Below are 24,966 nucleotides of genomic sequence, written 5' to 3'. Positions count from 1 at the left end.
CAGCATGCATTGTAAGGAAAAATAATGAAAACCAAAATCCTTTTAAACACCTTGTATGTCTTTGGACTGGTATTCACTCTGGTCTGTCTGTGCTTCTTTTGTTGGTGGTGGCAGTTTGCTTTTTGGTTACCTACCTGCCTTTGAAAAGGGAGCGATGGACAGGCCCGCCCCCACTCCCCGCCCCTGACAGCAGCGGCTGTGATTAGGAGACTGCAGATGGTCTGGTGGCGGATTCTGCCATCCCTCTTTCTCCTCCTGAACCTCAGTTCCTGCTTCCTCCCAGCCTCGGAGGGAACACATTATAAGCCCATAGCCTGGATTCATCAGCCTCTAGGGGATGTTCAGCCTCAGAGCCTGTCATTCAGTGCAAGTCACTCTGCTTGATATTAACATGCTATGATCAAAACCAAAACAATTCATAGCTATAAATTAGAATCCAGTTGTCTGTCCAGTCCATTACTATCCTTTGTCCTAACATGATATCTTGAGTGATGGTTCTGTCTCCTTGTGACACATTCCTAAAACAAAGCATCTTGTATTAGCCTCAGTCTTTCCCTCAGTCTCTTGTTTCCTTTTTTCTGTTAATGCCAACACTGTCTAAGTAATTCTCGAGACTGGAAACCTTCCCGCTATACCAGTCTGTCATTGATGTCCCTAAATGTGCTCTCCAGGCTCTTTATTGTCCCTGTCAGTACCTTGTCTCTCTGTCTGTATCACGTATCTCTGTAGAGCAAATTGCTCCATTGCGAAGTGTGAGATGTGAAATTTGGCTCTCGTTTTGACACTCTCCTGCTAAAAAGGCAAGGGCTTCGTATTACTTCCAAACAGACATCTATTCAGAAAACCTGTGCAGCATCTTCAGTAGTAGTTTTATAACCCACTTCTTACAGCTGTCTGTCCTCGTTCCCTTTGATACATGCATTCCTGACAAAGTTTGCTACTTTTCTACCACATCTTAAAACCCCAGGACTTTGTTCCTATTCTCATTTACTTTCAGTTCTCTCCCCCTGCCAGTGCATTCACACCCTTCAGTTTTTAGCAGGAATGCCCCCTCGCGCATGACATCATTCCCTAGCTGACCTGAAATGTTTCTCTCCTCTTCAGGATCTTGCAGTCGTGTGTGTGTCTCTGTGACACCTATTCCTGTTCGTTTGTGTCATAGTTCTTTATGAGTAAGTTTTACCATTGTTTGAGTGTCTTGCAAGAGAGCTTTCTTTTCTGTCTCTATCTCCCTTAGCAAGGCTTAGGATACTCAGGAAAGACATGTTGATGACTAAGTGAAGACATCACATGGTTAGTTTGGTTGTGTTATCAACATTCTCTTTACAGAGTGTTCTACGTCTGCTATCTGAAGAAATGTACACAAACCATGAACATTTACCTTACAGTTTTAATGTGGTAACCACAGTCATCAATCATGTGTGGCAGTGTATGTGCCTTATGAGTAACAAGACTCCGTTTTCTTTCTTCTTGGACAGGAGAATCAGATGAGAGAGAACAGTCAAAATTGGAAGTGAAAGTTTGGGACCCAAATAGCCCACTTACAGACCGACAGATTGACCAATTTTTAGTTGTAGCCCGGTGAGTATGGCACTGTTTAGTCAAGATACACACACACACACACACACACGTGTGTAATATAAAAGAATTCATAGAAAATTTATGAGTTTTCCTTTCGTGTTCTACTTTTTTCCATTGGTTGTATTCTTCTGTGTAAGAAAGCCTAACATGTATCACATTACTTCCTAAATACTATGATTTATTTATTTATTTTAGTAATATTGATTTATTGGCATTAGTTTTTGTTTTAAAAATGAAAATAGATTAATTTTTATTGATTAAGAAAATTAATGCTCCTTGTAAAAATTTAAGCACTACAAAAAATTATAAAGAAGAAATTCAACAGCTGAAATCCCGTATCTTTAATTAAAGCAGTGATCTCCTTTAAGCCCATGAGGGACTATCCAGGTGTAAGTAATCATGTGCGCCTCTGATTGCAGCCACACGTGAGTAAGGTCGGTTGCTGGGTGTAAGGCTTTCCTGTGAGTTCTGAGTCCGGCTCCCCAACTGTCTTGTGTGCCCCTTGCCCCTTTTCTTGAGAAAATGAATGGGATAGAAGTCTAGTTTTTTTGTTTTGTTTTTTAGAAGTTTAGCTTTATTTTTTCAATTATAAAAGTAAATAATGTTCTTGAAGGAATTGCTGCAAAACAAGTAAAAGATATTATCATAGCATTGTCATAGCAAAAAAATTGGAAAAAACCTAAAAGCGCATCAGCAAGCAGTTGATGAGTGAATTGAGGTTTATTTAGTAATAGAGTATTTACAACAATTAAAATGAATTTAATTAAAAGAATGAAATGGGGCTATATGTAGCAGAGATAAACCTCAAAAATAGTATTGAATAAAGAAAAAGTATGATCAACTGATAAAAAAAAAGTTTACAGTGGGGACTTCCCTGGTGGTCCAGTGGTTAATTAAGACTTTGCCTTCCAATGAAGGGGGTATGGGTTCAAACCCTAGTTGGCGAGTTAAGATCCCATATGCCTGTCACCAAAAAATCAGAAGCAGTATTGTAACGAATTCAATAAAGACTTTAAAGAAAAAATTTATAATATGCAAACAATGTCTTATTATTTCATTAATGGGCTTATGTATGCACATGCATATTATGTATGCATGTATGAGTTCTGGGAATGTATATGGGGGCTCTAATGAAATTATAATATTTATTTCCTTAAAGAATGAACCAGATGTGGCAAAATATTACCTGTTTTAGCTTAGTTTTTGATTTATTTATTTTATTGAAATATGTTTGATTTACAATAGTATATTAGTTTCAGGTGTACAACATAGTGGTTCAGTATTTTTGTAGATTATATTCCATCTAAAGTTATTACAGGGAAATGGCTGTATTTCCCTGTGCTGTACAGTATATACTTATTGCTTCAAACATGGCAAAATAATAGAATGAGGTAGATCTGGACATGATTATAATCATCTCCATTATATTCTCTAGTTTTTTGTTGAATGTTTGTCATAATGCAAAGGACAGAAGCCCTTGGCCATCCTTTGTACTGTTCACAGTGTTGGTCACCATGGAAGTTATGCACTTATTGGTGGCTAGGCATTCAGACTCCAGAGCCTGGAAGCCTAGCCACTAACTGATTAGATGGAGAGACTTGGTTAGTGTACATTGCTGGGGAGGAGCCAATCAGTGAAACAGATGCGACTGAAGATTTGGGACTGAATTATTGGTGGAATCGCTGGCCTGGAGTCTCCAGACAGGTTACCTGGATTTTGGTTTATTTAGTAGGCTTTGCAGTTTCAAATTTATTGTTCTTTCCTTTTCCTGATTGCCAAGGGCCATGTTTTCTTTTTTCTTGAAGCCAGCATGAGAGGCACCAAGGAGATACTCCCAGTATCTTTTTCAAGTTTTTTTTTTTTTTTTTAAATCTAAGTACAAATTAAGACCCAGTTAAGTACCACTGCACATTCCAGTGCCAAGCATTGGTGAAGAGGTGGGGCGACCAGTACCCACATATCCTATTGGTTGTGGTGCAAGTTGGTACAGCTGCTCTGGAAAACTATTTGCTGTCATCTAACACACACATCCCTAAAGTTTCAGTCCTAAATATATACCCAGCAGAAATGCATACATCTGTGTGCCAAAAGATATGTATACAGATGGCAGCAGTGGTACTATCCGTAGTAGCCCCAGACTGGAAACAAATGTTCATCAACAGTAGGGTTGGGGTGGGACACCATGCCAAGTAATGCTCCATAGCAAGGAAGACGAATGAACACAGCTACAGCAGGCAACACAGGTGAACCCACAAACATGGTTTTGAACAAAAGAAGCTGGTTATGAAGAGTGCACAGTGCGTGATTCTGTTTAAGTTCTCTGTTGAGCAAAACTCGTCTTGGGCGTTAGAATATGGGATGCTTGCTCCCCTTGGGGAAGCGCAGTGACTGGGAAGGAGCACAAAGAGTCACCTGAGTGCTGTCAGGATCCGGGTCTCAACCTGCATGCTGGTGACATGGATGCATTGACTTTGTGGTAACGAAAGAGTGGTACAGTGTGTACTTTTTGCACGTGTTTTATATTTTAATTAAAACCTTAAAAAAAAATCTTCCTCAGCTAACATGTTAAAGCGTAGACAACAAGCAGGAAATCTTCTCTTCATGTTTCATTTCTTGAAGTTAGAGTTCTCTATATTTGGGAACGCCTTGTAAATCATTAAATTTAAATCAGTATTGTGATAATTGTTTTTCTTTCCTTAAATGGAAATCTGTTACATATTCCTTAAAGGAATATATAACTGCAGTTGTAATAGGTTGCTACAGTTGATGATATCTCATTTCAAGGGAAAAACATTACTCCACTTTGACCATTTGGGATAAAAAGGTGGTCACAACTTGCTTTACAGTAATAGTCAAACTCTGCATCTAATGTATATCTCATTTTTGAAACACAGTTGTGTACCAAATTGTTAACTACATGAAATTTCACTATAGATCTTTCCCTTGTTAATGCCACACAAACTTCTTAATTATAATGACCTATATGTATAGTGAATTGGCTTGTCATTTCTTAAATTGTAAAGAAGATACTTTTTAATCTGATATTTGATTCTTAAACATCAAAGAACTTGTTTGGCTATTACAATTGTTCATTTACTACCCAGATTTTTTTTTCTTTCAAGATAAAAGAACAACAGTGCCTTAACCTTTCCTCTTTTATCCAGTGCTGTTGGGACATTTGCTCGAGCCCTTGATTGTAGCAGTTCTGTAAGGCAACCTAGTTTGCATATGAGTGCAGCTGCAGCTTCTCGAGACATCACCCTGGTAAGATGCTGTTTGAAATTTGGGGCTTATTATTTCTTCTGCTGCTTGTTTAATTTAACAGCTGATACAGCAATGTTATAGACCAGAGAACTTCCCGGCTCTGAGCCCTGCCGTTAGGTTGGATTGGCTTGGCTGGTCACTTAACTGGGCTGTCTCATTTTTAAGTCACCCCCTTGTGTTTGTGAACTGAGACAAGCAGGAATGACTGTTCACTGAGTGGGCACAAAATGATTTAAAACAAAACATTTTGGAGAAAACAGTTCAATATTCTGATCCACCTGTCTTGACTTTTGTGCTTTTTTGATGTACTATATCTATGTACATAAATGTTTGTAGCTCACGTGTAGTGCTTTACAATTTTTTTAAGTGAAAGTGACCATTTAGTATCAGTATTTAAAGTTTTTTTTTCTTTTGTCTGTCTTTAGCAAAAAGTTCTGTTTTCCCAAATTATTTCATTATATTATGGTTGCTATCTTTTAGGACTGTTTCCTTTCTTCTCTTGGTGATCAAATGAGGCTTTCCACATTCAGTTTAATTACACCACTGATGCCTGCTATGGCTAGAGCTTGGCACTTGCTTCTTGCTCTGCACCCTCCAGCAAAGCAGACCTGCATATTTTTGCCTTTTGAACTTCCTTACTGTATTGATTTCCACTCCCTCTGAGATAGGCATGGTATGATACTCATGTTATTAGTACAAATGGGAAAACTGAGGTTTGACAAGGTTAAGTTGTTTGATATTCGTTACAGATAATAAAAGTTAGCGTTTTGTTTTCTGATGGAGTACAATTACAGGTTTTATTACTTTCTCGTTATACTCCAGTTTCAAATGTTTTACACAAAATATTTATCATGATAATATAAAAACTTGTACTAGAATGTGTGACAAATTTGTTTCTTACAAAGCTTTCTTGTGTTTTTGTACAGTTAGAGGTGTAAACATTAATAGTCTATAGTCTTTAAGGAACCTTTTTCTTTATCCTTTCTCAGAGACTAGAATACTGTTTATAGAAAAGAGTTTTATTATCTTGTTTCTACATTATTTTTTATGAAAATTTAGGGGTTTCAAGATATGTTTGTATTTTGGTTGCTTAGCATTTTTAGATGCAAAAGTATATGTGTGAGTTTATATGAATCAGAACTACATGGAATCTAATCACTATCTACATATAAAATTTTCCCCAATTCTGAAAAAATTCAAAAATAAAGTACAGCAGCAACCAAAAAAAAAAAAAAAAAAGTTTTGTCCTCATTACCCAAAGTAGAATATTCTTACGTTTTGTTATGTTTCCTTTCAGCCACTTTCTATGCATTGTAAACAATATACTAGCAAATTATAGAATAGTACAGAGGATAAAATAATAATAAAATACCATGCAATGCCACATAAAGCAGATTTTAGTATTTTATTTAGTTCTTTGGAGTAAACGGTTTTTCCACCACTATCAGTCAGTTCAGTCGCTCAGTTGTGCTGAGTCTTTGCAACCCCAGAGCTGCAGCACGCCAGGCCTCCCTGTCCATCACCAACTCCTGGAGCTTGCTCAAACTTAAGTCCATCGAGTCGGTGATTCCATCCAACCATCTCATCCCTGTCCCGTCCCCTGCTCCTCCTGTCTTCAGTCCTTCCCAGCATCAGGGTCTTTTCCAATGAGTCATTCTACCACTATATTATTGATGAAATCTCTAATATTCTCTCCCTAATCTTATTCCCCATCCTCTGTCTGTACTTCTGACCCTGATCATCACTGCCTCCTGAGAAGAGGCAGCTGCTGTATCAAGTGTACTGTGTATCTAGTCCTGTTTTTCTAGTTGTGCTATGTATTGATGTTTCCAAAAACAACATAAACATTGTCTTACATGTGTTTACATTTACTTTGTTACATTTTGCTATTTGTTTATTGATGAGATGGCGCCATGTTAATAAATATGTACCTCCTTCACTCACTTTTACTGGTTGGTAATACTTGTAGTATACTTTCACAGAATACTACTCCATATTATATATGTATTCTTTCACCAATCAGTGAACATCTGGAGTGCTTGAAAAGCATTTTCCCGTTGCTATTACCCATGATGCTGCATTGGGAATTCTAACCCATGTCCTTTCTGAGCATGTGTGCCAGCTTTCTAGGCTGTAATTAGAATTGGAATAATTATTCATAGTGATTCATAGGGTAGTGCTCATTTTCAGTTTGACCACATGCATCAAAATTATTCTATACACCATACTAGAAATTTGTAATCCTTTAAGCAGTAAATGACTGTACTTCTTTCTACCTCCATTTCCTTACATTGTCTTCAACGCCTGGACACTTGGTATGTTCAGACTAAAATTTTTTTACTAATCTCATGCTATTTTATTTTAATTTATATTTCCCTGAGTACTTAATGAGGCTTCGACTTCACTTTCAGTTTTCACTTTCACGCATTGGAGAAGGAAATGGCAACCAACTCCAGTGTTCTTGCCTGGAGAATCCCAGGGACGGGGGAGCCTGGTGGGCTGCCGTCTATGGGGTCGCACAGAGTCGGACACGACTGAAGTGACTTGGCAGCAGCAGCATGTTTTCATAATGACTTTTCAGATTTTTTTCTTTTTTGTATTTTAGATTAATGTATCCTTTGTCCATTCTTCACTTATATTATTATTCTTTTTTTTCTAATAGTTTTGAAGTTTTTTTTGTATGTAAGACAAATACATTTGGAGTTTATATTTTTAAGAATGAAGTGAGGTAGCAGTCTCATTTTTTTCTCCATATGGAAAATTAATTATTCCAGCATCTTTTATTGAATTTGTTGTTGCCTCAGAATTTTGTAATGCCTCTTCTGTCTTATTTCCTGATCCTAAAAATGCTTAGGATTCTTAATCTGGTCTCTTGTTTCATTGACCTATTTGTCCCTGTGAAAGCACCATACTGTACTAAATTTTGATATCTGATAATAAGTTCCACATGACTTTGTTTTTAACATAGAGTTGAAGTCATTTAAAAAGAGCGTTTTATACTGTGCCTCCCCTCTCCCTCATGTTTTTCCTGACACTATAACATAACACTGTTTCATATAAAATCTGCAAATTTTTTTTCTAATGTTGCATGATTTTGCCTTGTGTAGAGAAACTGTTACTTATGTAGTCAGTCTCTTGTGATTTGACAATGTTCTTATAAGATAATGGTTCCCAGATTATTAAGGGGGAGAGGGTGCTATCCCTGTTGTAATCCAGCAAATTCCCTCTACACTGAGGAGTGAGAATACAAAGCCAGTTCCTGAGGTGGGACAGAGCTCTTGTGATAAAACAGCTGGGGCTGGGATTTGCCTTAAATTCAGTCTGACAGGTGAAGAGCAGGTGTGTGGGCTCTTGGCTCACAGCTGCGGCGACTCTCTGCTTCCCACTGCTGGTAACTGGTGGGACAGCGTATGAATTTCTTGGGGAAGAGGGCAGTCTTCAGGATTCAGTATTTGTTTTTGTTCTGTTGAAGGCCATTGTAAAAAGAAACATTTTAAAGGGGATGCAATCTTTATATCTTAGTTTAAACGCATGGTGTGTGTGTGTAGTTTCAGTACTCGCCTGTTACGTGCCTTCTGGTAGGTGCTTTCACACTCCAGTTGTTACCGTCTCTTCTGTTTGCATTTTGTTTAGTATTTAGCACTTTGGAGTCACTTTTTAATTACATTATTATCTTAAATTATGTGTTATATTATAATTTTTTTAAGCATCGGCATGCTCAGAGGCTTAGGAAATTGTGTTTGTATACAGCTTGTTTGTACAGCCAGTTTCAGAGACAGGATTTGGATCTTGACTCCTTCTGAGGAGTTCTCTCCGTCAGATTACCTCTTCTGGTTTGTTCTTGTTAAAGTAGCTTGAGTTTAAACATCATCGTTGTCTGTCTCCGATCAGGCAACACTGACGATTGGTTCTTTTTGTCTACAACATTTATGTGTCTTGGTTTCCTGCTCTACCTAGTCTAGCTTCAACTTCTCTTGGACTTTCTGTATGTTCTTGTGTTGCGATTGAATTACTTTCAGTTGCATAAAATTGACATCTTTTAGAAGTCTTGAAAGCAGGGAGAAGTTACTGCCTCTTATTATTTCACAGGTCATGCCTTCACCTTTAATCCTGTTTGCCCAGTGGTATCTGGGCCTACTACTTTGATGCTAAAATACAAGATCTTAAGGCATTTCTATGAAAATGAATGGCAGTGGTTTAAAGTTAATATTATGTTGATAATATGAGTTTTGAAGATTGTTTCCAAGAATAATGTGCGAAAGCTTGCTAAGTTGTTCTGTGCCATTAAATGACAATGGCTTCATCCAGTTGAATTTGAAGAGTTGGATTTTCATTTTGCTTTCATTGTTCACAGAGCCACAGGTTAGTACCTTTCTCTGTCAGGTGACCAGACTGTGGATCTGGAGAGCACGGAGAAGGGCAGGGCTGTGGAGCTGCTGCGCCCTAGGCACCCTGCTCAGGTGGTTTTCTCTGTGACTTGTCCTCTGAGGACTCCAGTTAGCTCTCAGCTGACACATCTGCTTATCCAAGACAGTCTATGCCAGTTTATCAAATCACCAGTAATATTTTGGGAGCAGGTAATTGTGCTGCCTGCAGGATTGTTGGATCTAACGTCCTCATTTTGAGACCTGTTACAAACATAGCTGGGTTGTGAATTTCAAACCCTACTAGTCTAAGCCATATAATAAGATTTATGTTTGTTAAAACATTGACATCACAGAGGCTTCATAGATTTCACCTTCGTTTCACTAAAATGTTAAATATACTTAGTATAATATGCAAAGAAAAAAAAAAAAAGTTTACAACAATCCCTACATTCATTCTCCTTTCCTCCTGCATTGTGGATGCAAAATTCCTTGAAACAAAGTAGACTGAGAGGTGGTTGGTTAAGTAATAGCTGGTGGACGTTCTAGACTGCTCCTTTCTGCTTGTGGCCGGCAGGGCCAAGTGCCACGTGCATTATTAGGCAGCCATTGCTGGAGTAAAGCCTCTGTCTCTGAGAATAGGTATTTGCAGAAGTACCGGGTTTCTCCTTTGTCTGGACTCTGAGTGCCAAAACAGGTAGGAGAGTAGGACTCAAAGCTTTTTGATTTTAGGGGGCCTTAGAAATCTTTTAGGATGGACTATATTAGAGATAATGGTTAAATAACTTACATAAACCTAGAAACTTAGGTTTCCTGATGCTAAAGTCTGGTTCTGAGAAAGGGTTGACTTAGTAGGGAGAAAATCACATGCTGGAACATCTCTAATTTCGGTATTATTTCTGATCTTTTAAAAATGCAACTTTGATTTTGCTGTCCCTTATCTTATATAAGATAGTGTCTTTTTATTTATTTTTGTGTCTTTTCATTGCACTTAGGGTAAAAACCCAGATCCTTCAAACAGTCCCCAGGCGTTGGCAGTCACCATTCTACTTTATATCTCTTTGAAGTTGGTTACTTTGGGTACCTGATGTAAGTGGAACCGTAAATTTACCTTTTGGTGGCTTGCTCAGCATAACAGTTTTCAAGACAGTTCATCCATGTTGTAGTATATGTCAGCATTTCTGCCTTTTAAGGCTGAATAACAATCCATTGTATATATATATTACATTTCGTTTATCCATTCATCTGTTAGTAGGAACTTGAGTTGCTTCTACCTTTTGGCTATTGTGAATAATGCTGCCATGAACTTGAGTGTACAATGAAGGTACTTTTTTTATTCTTTGTTTTTTTCCTTCTAGATCTATAGCTTTTGGCCTATATAGCCTTGTGCAAGTTGTTTAACCTCACTATGTCTGAGCTTCCTCTTCAGCAATGGTAATAATAAAATCTTTCTGCCCTGAGGTTATAGATGGACAAGAAGAGGATATGCAGACATGCCCCTATTAGTTGCTGATATATGTATCCAAGCATATAGAAGTTGATGGAACTGCATTGGCTTGCCAGAGTATACCTTGGGCCTGGGCCTGAGCCCCTGGGTTCTCTTGAGGGGCATAGAGCTCACCGTGTCATTGACTGTCCAGATTGAGTGGAAGGCCACTCATTTATTGCTATGTCACAAGTCTTTTTGAGCTTCCATCAGTATTCCAGAAGTGATTGTGTTCCGCAGTTTCTGTATCTTCATTTAAGGTAATGTTCACAAACACTGATCTCGTCTGGCTCTCACAGCCCCATCTTCACTAGAAGGGAAAGCAGGCGGTGCCTCCGTGTCCTCCTTCAGTCTCCAGAAAAGCCTGTCTCTGACTTACCTTGTGGCATCAACTTGAGGGTTAAACAGGATGATGTTTGTAGATCATTCAGAACAGTGTCTGAGAGCTCAATAAATATTAGTTGTTACTCTTGAGCTGATGATGACAATGATGCATTTCCTTCTCCCCATCTTTGTTGAGTCTTATTTAGTTTCTTCTGATTTTATAGCATTATTGACTGAAAGGGTTTTTTTCATGCCATATTTACTATCATTGTAGTGGATTATCAAGTTTGAATGTGATCATTAGGCTGTGATTAACCATACATTTTAACCATTTTAACATAATTGTTAGAGAAATCACTTATAGTTTAAAGACCTTCCGCTTAAAACAAGCTATACTTTTTACAAAAAAAATTTTCCCATCAAGAAAAACTTAGAAAAAATAACTTATTTTTCTGATAAGAAAAAGTTTATTTAACCGACAATAGGTTTATCCCTCAGATACTCTGTTAAAATGCCAGCTGTTGACCATGCACTTCACTGTTTGTGATTCCTGTTCACGTCAGACACTTCATTTAGGGCTTTGAGGGTACTGGGAAGTGAGATCGGTTTGTAAATCACAGTCATTACATCATTTAAAGAAATTGTACTCAGTACAATATATAAATCTAGTGAACATTTTAGGCATTAACTTACATTATTAAATGAGAATTCATATAATTTTTAAAACTCATTTTGCTAAAACTTATGAGTACTTCTGAGTATCCATGTATCCAAGACTAAAATTAGAATTTGAACTAATGGATTGCCACTGCAGTAAAACAAACAAAACATGAAATTTTCCTTCCTTCTAAATACAGCATTAAGGCAATACTTTACTACATTAAGCACATTTTTTTTTTGTCTGATGATCTAATGCAGGTAAGAATTTTTAAATGATATAAAATGACCTTAGAGACACTGCCAACTGTCTTGGGGGCAATTGTGTCCTTGTGTTAAGCATCTGTTTATCCATCTCTTTCTTTTAAATTTGAGCTTAAATTTGTTTTTGTTTTGTTTAATTGTTTTCAGTGTATGTTGCCTTTTACTTGACTTTTCCTCCCATGCATTTTACACTAATATAAGAAACACTAGAAAATCACTGCACAATTGAACTATGGGGAAATATAGTGAAAATTGTTTTGACTTCTTTGTGGAGGGTTCGTGTTGAAGAGATTTGAATTTATAAGTGTGTGTTAGTGAAGGCTTGCAGTTATATTTCTTAAAACTTTATTTTTGTATTTTGAGATAATGTAAAAATAGTACTAAGACTTCTTGTCCTCCCCTCACCCCTGATTCCCCAATATTAACACTTACCATGTTTCTTTTATCATGCTTTCTCTATATTCATATTATTTCTGAACTGTGGGCTTCCCTCGTAGCTCAGTCGGTAAAGAATCTGCCTCCAGTGCAGGAGACCTGGGTTCGATCCCCGGGTTGGGAAGATCTCCTGGAGAAGGAAATGGCAACCCACTCCAGTATCCTTACCTAGAAAATCTCATGGACAGAGGAGCCTGGTGGGCTGCAGTCCATGGGGTCGCAAAGAGTCAGGCACGAGTGAGCGACTAACACTTACTTACTTACTTACCTACAGAATAGATGTGCCTTTATTTCACAGTATTTGAGGAGGTATTTCCTGAAAGAACAAGGATCATTTCTCACTTAACCACAGCAGTTTTCAGACTCAGGAAATGAACATTGTTATAATACTGTTATCTAATCTAAAGGCTTTAGTCAGATTTGCTAGTTGTCTCAGTAATGTCAGGAGAAAAAAATTTTCTTTCTCATCCAAGATGTACTTGAGAATCACTTAATGCATTTAGTTGTCTTATCTCTAATTACCTTCAATCCTGAGCAGTTCTTCACTGTTTTTATCTTTTGCGACCATGGCATTTTGAAGAGTATAGGCAATTTACTTTGAATATCCCTCGATTTGGGATATGGTTATAATTTGATTAATAATTAGAGTAAGTTTTTATTCTAAGTCCTTTGGTCAGTTACATCAGGAGATTTTCCGTTTTTCCTTAGGTTTTCAAATTTAGCAACGTAATCTTTCATAGTAATTTTGTTTGTTTGTTTTTTGGCCATGCTGTGCAGCTTGTGGGGTCTTAGTTTCCTGATCAGAAATTAAACCATGCCTTCTGCAGTGAAAGCCTGGAATCCTAATCACTGGGCCACCTGGGAATATTCCTGTTATTGTTTATGTGTCACATTTCTTATTTTTTTTCTTGATAGTTTTGCCAGAAAATTCTTTTTCTTGTCTGAAAGAATGAGATTTTCGGTTAGTTGATTTTCTTTATATTTGTTTTCTATTTATTATTTTCTTCCTTCTTCTTTGGCTTTACCCTGATATTCCTATACCAACTTTACAAGACCAATTTTTAGCTCATTAATATCATTTATCTACTCTTCTGTTATTAGTAATTAGGATTATAAATGTCCCTCTATCTCTCATATTTTAATATGTAGTATTTTCATTATCACTTGGTTCTAAGTATTTCCTAATTTATAATTTTGCAGTTGATAGGGAGTTAATTTCCAAGGAAATGCAGTTCATAAATCTATCTTAATTGCTTTGGGGCTTCTGGTCAGAGAACATGTATGATACCAATTATTTTAACATATTGTAATTCTCACAAAGACCTGGAATATCCAAGGGTTTTGCTCCCTCGGAGGTGAATGTGGTCTTGCCCATTTTCACCGTAGCTTAGTACGAAGCTGACTTTCTGTTTGGTCTGTTCTCTTTAGTAGCCATTTGGAAAATACCCTCCAGGTGAAAGCTCAGATCTGTGTGGAAGCTGGCCTCTCACGCCTCCTCTTTCTGAATTACCTTAGCCTGCGCTGTGTGTTCTTCGGTATCCCCACACAGTTGTATTCTTTGTCTGGTTTGTGTCTAGAATCAGAGCCGGGGGAAGACCCCACAGTTATGCTCAAAGTAAGTTTGGAAGTGACATTAGGGCCACGGGGTTACCATCGCCTGCCACCCCTAGAGCTTTCTCTTGATAATAATGAAAGTATGAGTTCACAGAAGAACATGTCTCTGGGTGTCTTATAGATAGATATGAATGAATGACAACCAGGTCCCCACAAATCTGATTATGAATGAAGGCTTTTCCTTTGAGGGCTGTGCACTGAAGCAAAAATTAATTGGATGGCATAACTACTTACATATAAAAAATTTTGCCTTGATCATGGTTTGAGGTTTAGTCATGAGAATTTCTATTTCTACTTGGAAAAAACCATATGCTCATTAATTTTAAAATAGACTTGATAGTCTGAATGCTGTATATTGTGCTGGAGTTACACATATAAGATTTTTGTAAAACTATTAACTGAACAAATCAGTAGTTAGTACTGAATATATATGGGTATCATTTTGTCATTGCCAAAATGTTACATGTTGGGTTCCTGAGAAACAGATTCTGCAATGAGATTTGAATGCTGGAAATATATTACGGAGCGCTGTTGGGATCTACACCTGTGGAAGAGAAGGGAGGGAGGCAGAATTAAACAGAGGGAGAAGGTAGGCTCTGATGTGTGAATGAAGGCCTCAGCCTGTACACTCCTGCGTCATTGGGTGCAGGCTGCCCCGGGAGATGGGGGAGATGAATCTTTCTTAAATTGAGATCATTCCAAAGAGGAGCAGCAGCTGTAGGCTGTTTGCTCTGCTCACACTGCTGCTAGCACTGGGTGAATAAGCTCTTAATTCCCCAAAGGGAAAAACATGAGTTAAACTGCCCAGAATTTCATTGCTTTATAAGCAACAAGCATTAATATCTTGTGCATCCCTCTACAGATTATCTAGGGTTCTGCTGAACTGTACTGGGCTGATTCAGGTATGAAGCTGTAAGTTGGGTCCTGCTCTGTATCTCTCTCGTATTCTGTTGGCAAACATCAGCAGCACAAGTCTAAATGCACGAATCATGTCAAGGCTCTGTTATGTCACGCAGCGTAACATCCAGTTGGCCACACAAGTCACATAGCTAGGCCCAACCTCAACGGAGTGGAAGAATACACTCCCTTGGAGGCCCACAGAGGGAGTGAATATTTGCTGAACAATAGTCCAGTTTAGCATAATGTAATTCTGTTTGATGAACAAAAGATGAAAATTCCACTGCCAAGATTTCATTGTCAGTCTTTATCCTAAAATACTTCTGTTTGTCATCTCCATCTGTTTTGAATGAGATGAAATGTGACAACACCTTCACCACTATTTGGCAGAGAGAAAAGCTTGTGCTGAGCTGTTATGATTTTTAAAATTTAGTTTTGAATGGATTCTGTATCTGTATTTGTGTGTATCTGTATCTCTGTTTAGAAGATGGTGTCTTCACAAAGTATTTAGCTGGAGAGAGGATTTTCAGTTTTAAGTTCTTTATCTTATTTTCAGTTGAGATATACATGTAATAAAGTATATTAAGTACACTTAGATGCCCAGCTTATAAGTTTTTACATGTATATACATGCATATAACCACCACTGAGGTCTAGGTGATGAACAAGGATTCCTTATGCTCCTTCCAAGTCAGTGATCTCCTCTTCTCAGGTAATCATTATTCTGACTTCTTTCACCATAAATTGTTATTTTTCCCAAAATTCACATAAATGGACTCAGCCAGTGTGTTCTCTTATATGTCTAGCTCTTTGAGTTTTATCTGAACTGATGAACAGTAAGCTATTGGTTATATGTCATGCTCTTATGTCTTTTCTTAGCTTATTTCTGTGAGTCTTCACTGGATATTGTCTCCGCTGTTTCAGAAAGTATATTTTGTGCTTTACTTGGCTTTTTAGGGTTGGATTAAACTATACAAAAGTTCATTCTGAAGAAGCTTCTATGTGTGTCAGAAGGATGGCATTAATGTGGACTCTGAGCAAATAATATGACTCTCTGGTTTCCTCTGTGATCCTCTCTGGTCATTTATTTTAACAGAATTGTTCCTTAGGCATTCCACAGTGCCTGTGTCTCATGGGATGTTTATTTTCTTCGCATAGTGATCATTAACTGCACTCTCCTCGGGGCTGTGGTGTAAATGTGGGCTTGGAGGTTTCATTGCTATGGTCAGCCTCAGTCCAGCCCATTCTTTGCAGTTGATTTGTGACACAGGGCAGGAGCTAGTCTTCAAAAGCAAAGCTTTGCTTCAGTATTTAGAGATATAAACACATTGTAAAGAACAGAATCTTTAAAACAACCTGATCACTTGGGATTTGGGTTACTGTTATTTATAGAGGCTAGGATATTTTTCATACTTTGAAGCTTTATTAGATACTAGCCCAACATCATTTTAAAAAGTACCTATAAGAAAGGCATTTTCATTCATCTAACATGAACAAAAAGACTGGAAATCCATTCATGCTTTGAATGGTTGGTATAATATCAGCTGAGAGAAACTCATTTAATTCTGTGACTTCTGGTTTCAAAGCACCTGTGTGTTACAAAAATTACTTGTACCTCCTGAGGAATCTCAGCAACACAGTTAATTTGTATAATTATTGATTTTTGAATACCAGTAACTTTTTTTTAGTTATGCACTGTAAATTTTGGAGTTTTAAAAATCATTTATGGGAATATATTATTAACTGAAGGGATCCCTAAATGACATTTGTCTTTGCATTTTCATAGATCAATTATCTAGAAACAATAGTTTTTTATTTTCAAGGATGGTGTAAGAGTGAATTAACAGTGTATGTATAGTTAAATTGCTGAATCTGTCAACTGAGAGGTTATCTAGAAAGGTGCAGTTTAGTTGATTTTGAAGTTTGCAGAACTTAAATGAAGAATCAAGATCAGTTCCAATATTTTTGTAACCCCTGCTGCAGAAGACTGAGAAGAAATTCACTTGCAAGCTGAAGTTATTATTTCGTGATTGTGACAGAGCAAAAGACTACACATGGTCAGTGTGGTCTTAGCTGAGATAATAACTAGGAAATTGATAATGAAATCTCTACGTGTTTTTATTTTGTGGAATACAGTGATTTGAGGGGAGATGTTAACCCTTGTAAAAGCAGTTAATTACTGTTCCTAATCATGTCCTAAATTCTGCCTGTTCTGTCAACAAATTCATATTCCATACCCTTTTCAACAACCTAATGTTATCACAGTGTTACGTATTTTTTAGTCATGTTGTAGCCAATTTTTTTCTCTTTAATAGATATTAGCTGCTATTTGAGCTTACTTTATGCTTTTATACCGACTCTCTGTGACCCCATGGACTTCAGCACACCAGGCCTCCCTGTCCATCACCAACTCCCGGAGCCTACTCAAACTCACGTCCATTGCATCAGTGATGCCATCCAACCATCTCATCCTCTGTCGTCCCCTTCTCCTCCTGCTTTCAGTCTTTCCCATCATTAGGGTCTTTTCCAACGAGTCGGTTCTTCGCATCAGGTGGCTAAAGTAAAACATAGATGTGGCTCTATCCCCATTTATAAAATTTTTAGTTAATTATCAGAAGATACTTTGTGTAAAAGGTGTAACACATGGCTTTCACATGTTAGAAAGCTTAAACAGAACTAGCTCCCACTTGGCAAGGATTTGACCACCAGCCACGTCTGCGCCACACCTACATGCTTATCTAGACACAGAGCTGACTGTCCTGTTCTGCAGTTTTCCTCCTACACATGCAAATATGTGTGCATATTGTGAACGGATCTTTTTAAAATAAGCTAGACCCAAGGTACTTTTTGGAAAAAACCAGTTTACCAATATTACCCAAATTTATATTTCCTCCCTTTCTAATTGCTTTTCAGTCGCTCACCTTTGGAATGTGTATGAAATCCATGCTGGCCTAGGTAGCTGTTTCAAGCAAGCCCGGTCATTTGTTCTTGGTCTTACAGAATTTCAACCAAGTTACTATTTTTACGTGTATATGTTATTTTGTTTGTTTTGTTTAACACGGATGTGTAATTTTGTCTTAACCATCATTCTCAGTTTCATGGTGTTTTTTCCTCCATCTCTCATTTCTAGTATATCATTCTCTTAATCCAACCTGAAAATATTTTTTCCCACTCTCTGATACATCCTCTGTATTTTTCCCTTGTCAAAGAAGGCTGTGCCAGCCTTATATGATAGCTGAAGTGATGCTGGCACCTTGAACCAAAAGGATGGTGAAACGTACTGGGTTCCCATTTTAATTCCTGGAGGTCCTAGATCTTCATGGTTAGAAGATCTAGCCATTTGTTGCTCTAAGAAGTGAATGCATTAAAAAAAAAATACATATCTTAAAAGGTACAAATCATCATTTTCTTAAAAGCAGTATGTGATGTCTTAAATAATTGAATAATCTGTTGTTTAAATTTTTCTTAATTATGTTACTTAAAAAATACTAAGTATATTGTTGTTAATTAAGTCCATCATGCATTTTAATATCTCTGTTCTTAAATAATCAAGAAAATTTGCTTTTCTGGCTAATCTCTTCTCTCCATTTTCTTTATTTTTTTAGTTTCATGCTATGGATACATTGTATAGGCACGGCTATGATTTGAGCAGTGCAATTAGTGTCTTAGTACCACTTGGGGGACCTGTTTTATGCAGAGATGAAATGGAAGAATGGTCAGCCTCTGAAGCTAGTTTATTTGAAGAGGCATTGGAAAAATATGGCAAAGACTTCAATGACATACGTCAAGACTTTGTAAGTAGAAAATTGTGAATTAAGTAAAATGTTGGAGTGGGAATATTTTATCTCTTAAAAATTTGGTAAACCTTAAACTATTCATTAGCAAGCCTGTGACTTAGTAATTTTTGTCTACTCAGCATAGAATGCAGGTCAGTATTGTGGAGAGAGAAATTGACATTTGTCCTGAGAAGTAATTGTAAGACCCAAGATCGTGAAGTCCCAGATTTTTGTTATAAACTTTGGCAGTATGAATTCATCCTCTTCACCTCTCTCTGAGTTCCAGTTTTAATTTATGCGCAGCTTTTCTGACCATTTGAACTAGATACTTCTGATCTCTGCTTTTTAAGCTTGTTGTTCTCCTTTAGATCTTGGGTATTTTTCTGGTTATCTTACTAATTATTGAGCCTGAATTTGATACAGATCTCTAATATATAAACAACCATTACCAAGCAAAGCAGGAGGATTTGCTTTTTGGGTTTTCAATCTTTATTCTTCCTGATAATGTACATGATCTTACTTGCATTTTAAATACTAGGTAATTATGTCTACTATTGTGTACTTTCTTTGTCTTTATGGAATTGCTATTTTTAATTAAGCTTACAGTCTCTTTGAAATGGGGAAATTTCTATTTGTGAAGTTCATAAATAGCTTTCTATAGCAGTCATTTTTTAAAAATTATGAAAGTAGACTCTTTATAATAGACTGTGAAGTATATAATGTGAACCAGTATCATGTCTTTTATGTTGTTGCATCTTTCTAAAATTATTCTGAAGGAAATTTTTACTTATCAATATGAGTTGATATATTAAATCCCAAACATGATAATTAAAGCTGTTAGTGTCACTGGCATTTGTTTTGGCAAAACTTCACTCACACCCAGATTGTTATATGTCATGGTTTCAATTTATAGGGTGTGCAGCTGGGAATTTAAAATGCATTGGTGGCATTTAGCTTCAGATGGCCAGAATAGCACAGCAATGCAGTGTTACTAATGTAATATACAGTTACTACACCACTAAATAGAAACCGCAAAAACAAAACCCCCTAAAGAACAAAGTCTTCAGATCTGAAAAGCACCAAAGCGAAGGTGTTTTTCCCTGCATTGAGTGTGGCATGCTCATTTCGTGTCCTGGTAATCATTCTGAACTCAGTTCAGTTCAACAAATGTTTGTTGAGCACCTGCAACACACTAGGCATGCATCAGAAATGCAGTGTGGACCTTACCTCAGAGAATGATTTGTAGTTGTGATCAAGAGATCGAAAGATAAGCCCTCAAGTAAAATATAGTGTAATCATTTCTTTCAGCCGTAAGGACAAGTACTGTGGAAGTGGTGGGAAGGGAGCTATTGGTTGTGCCCGTCAACTCAGGAGTCTCTTCAGGGAGTTAACTGGCATTTCAGCTGACCCCTGATGCCTAAAAGGAGAGAATAGCAGATTGACAGGTATACACTGAGGTGTGAAACTTGTAGACAGTCCTCCCGGGCACTTAGTACAGGACTAGGAAATAACGCTCAACAGCAGCGTCATGAAATACACTTGGACATAGAAGCTGGCGTTTATAGGAGATAAAATAATGGTGTGAAATGAGCATAACAGCAATAATGCTGTTAGATGGGTTTTTGTTACCTTCATGACCTAATAAAACTCTTGTAAATTTGTTGCATTATGTATATTAGTTTTTCTGAAGGTAGTTAGAATGCTTGTCAATGAGCCAGTCCACATTAGGATTGTTGTATTTTGGAGATTGGAATTAGCCACCAGTGTCAAGAACCTTGAGTTTCCCAGATGACTCAGTGGTAAAGAACCTGCTGCAGTGCAGGAGATGTGGTTCGATCTCTGGGTCAGGAAAATTCACCAGAGGAGAGCATGGCAACACACTCCAGTATTCTTGCCGGGAAAATCCTATGGACAGAAGAGCCAGAGGCCAACAGTCCATGGGGTTGCAAAAAGTTTGATACGATTAAGCAACTGAGCGTGTCAAAAACCTAAAAGAAGATAGACCATCAGGAGCCTACCTGTTCAAAGGGTTTTTGTTTAGTGTAGTTTTGAATAGTTTTTTGTACTTTTGGGTGTTTGTTTTTAATCATTGTAGCCTTTGCTTTATTTATTTTTTTGTTGAATATAGTTGATTTACAATTTTACTTTCTGTTATTATATATATATACACATTTAAAAATATTCTTTCCCCTTATGGTTTATCACAGAATATTTTGAATATAATTGCCTGTGCTATACAATAGAACCTTGTTTATCCATTCTGTATATAATAGTTTGCAGTTGTTAACCCCATCTTGAGTGTTGTTAACTTATTATCTCTCCCCTCCACCGCCCTATACTTGAAATATATAAACTTAAAGGCCATTTATGACAAGCCTCCAGCTACCATCATCATCAGTGAAAAGCAAGTATGTGAAAAGGTGTTCAACATCACTAATCATCAGAGCAGTACAAATCAAAACCACAACGAGATGTTGCCTTGTATCTGTTACCTATTATTTTTCTAAAATGAGAGATGACAGATGCTGGTGGGGATGTGGAGACGTGTTGGCATGAATTCTTCTTTAAATGTTTGGTGAAGTCATCTGGTTCTGGGCTTTTCTTTGTTGGAAGATTTTTGATTACTGATGCAATCTTCTGTTCACATTTTCTGTTTCTTCGTGATTCAGTCTGGATTGTATATTTCTAGGAATTTAGTCATTTTTCCCTAGATTATACAATTTGGCGGGGTGTAGTTGTTCATAGCAGTCACTTAGGGTCCTTTTATGTTTCTGCGATGTCATTTGTAATGTCTTTTACTTCTGATTCTGTTTGTTTCAATCTTTGTTTTTTCTTAGTCTAGCCACTGGTTTGTAGATTTTGTTTTATTTTTTACTTTTTTTTTCCTTCAGAAAACTAGCTCTTAGTTTATAGATATTTTCTGTTGTTTCTTTGTTTCTTCTTCATTTATTTCTGATATGATCTTCTTTTTCTTATAATTGGAATAAATTTCTTTTCATTCTTTTTTTTATCTTTTCCTCCTCTGACTGGATAATTTCTAATGACCTGTCTTTGAGTTCACAGATTTTTCTGCTTGATTGAGTCTGTTGTTGATGATCATCGTTGTATTTTTCATTTAATTCATTGTATTCTGCAGCTTTATAATTTGTTTGGCTTTTCTCAAATGATTTCTTTCTGTTGAACTTCTTGTTTTGTTTGTACATTGTTTTCTAATTTTATTGAATTTTCTATCTGTATTTTTCTTACAGCTCACTCAACTTCTTTAGAACAGTTCTTCTAAATTCTTGGTCATGGAATCCTAGATCTCTATTTCTTTGGGGTTAGTTTCTTAGAAAATTACTGTTCCTTCGGGGATGTCATGTTACTCTAAGTTTTCATGTTTCTCATAGCTTTGTATTAATGTCTGTGCATTTGATTGAGCACATACAGCAGACTTTACAGACTAGTTTTAATGGGCAGGGGGTAGAAGGGCACCAGTGAGCCGTGTGGATTAGTTCCAGCTCCTGGGAAGGTACACATTCAGCCCCATGAGCTGAAGTCAGAAGATTGCAGGTGTCAATGTCAGTAAAGATTGCAGCAGCCAAGGGTGAAGGTGTCTGCAGCAGCAGAGAGGGCTGTTGGGGACCTCCTGATCACTCTTTCTCCCACAGTGCATGTCACGGGCAAGGGGCTCCCTCTTGGTTCTGAGTCTGGCTTTGGAGGGCGTCCGTGGTGGCAGTGGTGCCTGAGGTGGGGGCATGCTTGCATCACTGAAGCTGAGGGTGGAGTGTGTGTGCTCACAGAGTGACTGAAGCATGTGTTCTGGTGCATGGGATGTGAGCTCATGTGGAGGAGCCAGGGGCCTGGGGTGTGCATGTCTCCTGGGAGGCTAGCAGTAGCAGTGGCTCTTGGTTATTACCTTGGTGGCAGAAGGTGCCAGCTTTCTCTGCAGAGGAGGCTGCTGAGGTTCACTCCAGCAAACACTACAGAATCCTCTAGTGTGCAAGCTGCCCGCATTCCACACTGCTGAGTGGCTGCTGAGTCCTCAGTGACCACGGCTGTCAGTCTTCTCTACAGAGCAAGCTGCTGGTGACCGCAGTGGTATCCGCCGTGTGGCTTATGCTGACGTCCTCCACCCTTTGTTGTTCTTGGCCATTTCCGGGTGTCTCAGCTGAACTCCATCTCCTCAGTGATCCTTCCTGTGCAGTTATTCTCCACTTTTAGCTACACTGTATTGTTGCAGGTTCTTATTTGAGTCTTGTATTTTCCCAGGGCAAGTTTGACTTGTTGATAACTGTCTACTTATTGTATCAAGACTGGTGCATCCTCCTCTCTCTTGCCGGCGTCTCTCTCTCCCTGTCCATTTTGTCTAGTTTGTTGTCATAAAGTTGTTCATAATTTTATTATACTTGTAAGTTCTGTGGGATAGATTTGTAATGATGTCCCCTCTCAGATTGCTGATGCTGGTAATTTAGCTCTTCTTTTTTCATCTTTAGTTTGGCCAGGAAGGTTATCAATTTTATTGATCTTTGCAAAGAACCAGTTTTTGATTTGATTGATTTTTCTGTTTTCTGTTCCATTGATTTCTGATTTTCTGTTTATTATTTCTTTCCTTCAGCTTGCTCTGGACTTATGTCCTTTGTGTTTTCCTAGTTTTTTTTTTTGGTAAGCTTGGAGTTTAGGTCATTACTTTGAAACTTTTCTTCTAATGTAATCATTTATTTAGTAGTATACTTTAGGCTGACAGTGAATTCAGGTTTGACCGAGAATTGACTTCCACTTTGTTTGAAAAACTGTACTGTCCCTTTTGAAAAGATATTAATTTTTTTTTCTCTTTAAGTATTCTGAAGATGTCTCTCTATCTGGCTTACATAGCATCTGATGAGAAGTTCCTATGTATGTAAATGTTTCTTTTCCCTTGTGCGGAATACTGTCTCTCCACTTTGGGTTCGTAGCAGGGTTTGCTGCTGCACTGTGCCCTGGGTAGGCTTTTCTGTGTACTCACTGTCCTTGTAGTTCACTGAGCTTCCTAGAGCTGAGCTTTGCTGTCTCTGTGTTAGTTTGTATAGTTTGTATTGATCTGTCCTCTAGTATACTAATTCTTTTCTTGGCTATGTCCAGTATACTGATAAACTTGTTAAAGGAATTCTTCACATACAGTGCCATATATTCCTAACATTCACATTTTATTTTTATGCTTTTTGTCTTTGTATAAATTCCCTGTCTATTCGTGTGTATTGTCTACCTTTTCAACCAGATCCTTTAGTATATTAATATAGTCTCTTATTGCCTAGGTTTGGATTTCCTTACTATTTGGCTGCCTTCAGTATACTACTGTACTGCAAGGCCTAATATTTCATGTACCGTCTTTGAACTCCAGAGGACCCCAAAAGCTTAACTGGATTTCCCCTTCCTTGCCAGATATGTCCCCCACCCAGCAGGAAAGGGTGAGGGCCGTGTGGCTCATGCGCCTCATATGGCTAGTGCACCTGGCACCCCACCCCCAGCCTTCAACCTAATGGGTTTCATTTCCCTGCCAGCAGGCAGAATTATTGACACAAGCCAATCACATCCTTCTGTGGGAACCTTCTTCTGGAACCAGGCATATCTTACCCTCTTGTTACATGGCACTGCATTCCATAGCCCCTGCTGGGCTCTCCAGTCCCAGTTGTTCCCCTTCATCTTGTACAGTGTCCTCTTCCCCTGGGCTGTGAGTGTAAGTAACTGCTGTCAGTCTCATTTGTCTCTGGTGTCACGTTTGTATGTCTGGCCACCTTCCACTGTTTGAGGGTTAGTCTCTCCCTCACTGGAAGGGTGAATGGGGGTGAACTGAATATCCACAGACTTCAAAGTCTTACTTGTGCTTAATGTGGGGCCTGGGCTTCCCAGGTGGCACTAGTGGTAAAGAACCCGCCTGCCAATGTAGGAGACATAAGAGACATGGGTTTGATCCCTGGGTCAGGAGGATCCCCTGGAGAAAGAAATGGCAACCCACGCCAGTACTCTTGCCTGGAGAATCCCAGGGACTGAGGAGTCTGGCGGGCTACAGTCCAGAGGGTCATAAAGAGTTGGACATGACTGAGGCAGCTTAGTAATGTGGGGCCTGGAAAGCAGAGAGTTTAATTTTTCAGTGTGCCTGTCCCGTCCTTGGCAGGCCTTGCACTGTAGAGCCTTTCTCTGCCTTTTTGCCCTTCCCCCTGTGGTAGAGTGGTGTTGGTGGTCCATGGTAAGGGCTTGGGCTTTCTCCGCTGTCCTTTTCCTGCCCAGTCCTGTGCCCGTGTTTCAGCGGTGGTGCTCCCACAACAGTTCTGCTCTTTCTCCAGCTC

At 38.2% G+C, this 24,966-nt stretch overlaps 1 protein-coding gene across 4 annotated transcripts in view; it reads left to right on the top strand.

Annotated features, from left to right (window-relative positions):
• The window catches only part of MTA3 (metastasis associated 1 family, member 3), a 211,343-nt gene that overhangs the window by 144,192 nt on the left and 42,185 nt on the right, over window positions 1-24,966 (top strand). For all 4 annotated transcript variants that reach the window (XR_825501.1, XM_010842311.1, XM_010842310.1 and 1 more), the window contains exons 7-9: window positions 1,479-1,581; window positions 4,746-4,845; window positions 18,491-18,679. Coding sequence is in view for 3 of the 4 variants with exons in the window: in XM_010842311.1 (XP_010840613.1) it covers window positions 1,479-1,581; window positions 4,746-4,845; window positions 18,491-18,679 (392 nt within the window). In the remaining variant the exon portion in view is untranslated. The remainder of the gene's footprint in view (window positions 1-1,478; window positions 1,582-4,745; window positions 4,846-18,490; window positions 18,680-24,966) is intronic.

This window comes from Bison bison, unplaced genomic scaffold (genome assembly GCF_000754665.1).
Source record: "Bison bison bison isolate TAMUID 2011002044 unplaced genomic scaffold, Bison_UMD1.0 scf7180017864177, whole genome shotgun sequence".
Taxonomy (NCBI): domain Eukaryota; kingdom Metazoa; phylum Chordata; class Mammalia; order Artiodactyla; family Bovidae; genus Bison; species Bison bison.
This window is presented reverse-complemented; position numbering and strand designations above follow the sequence as displayed.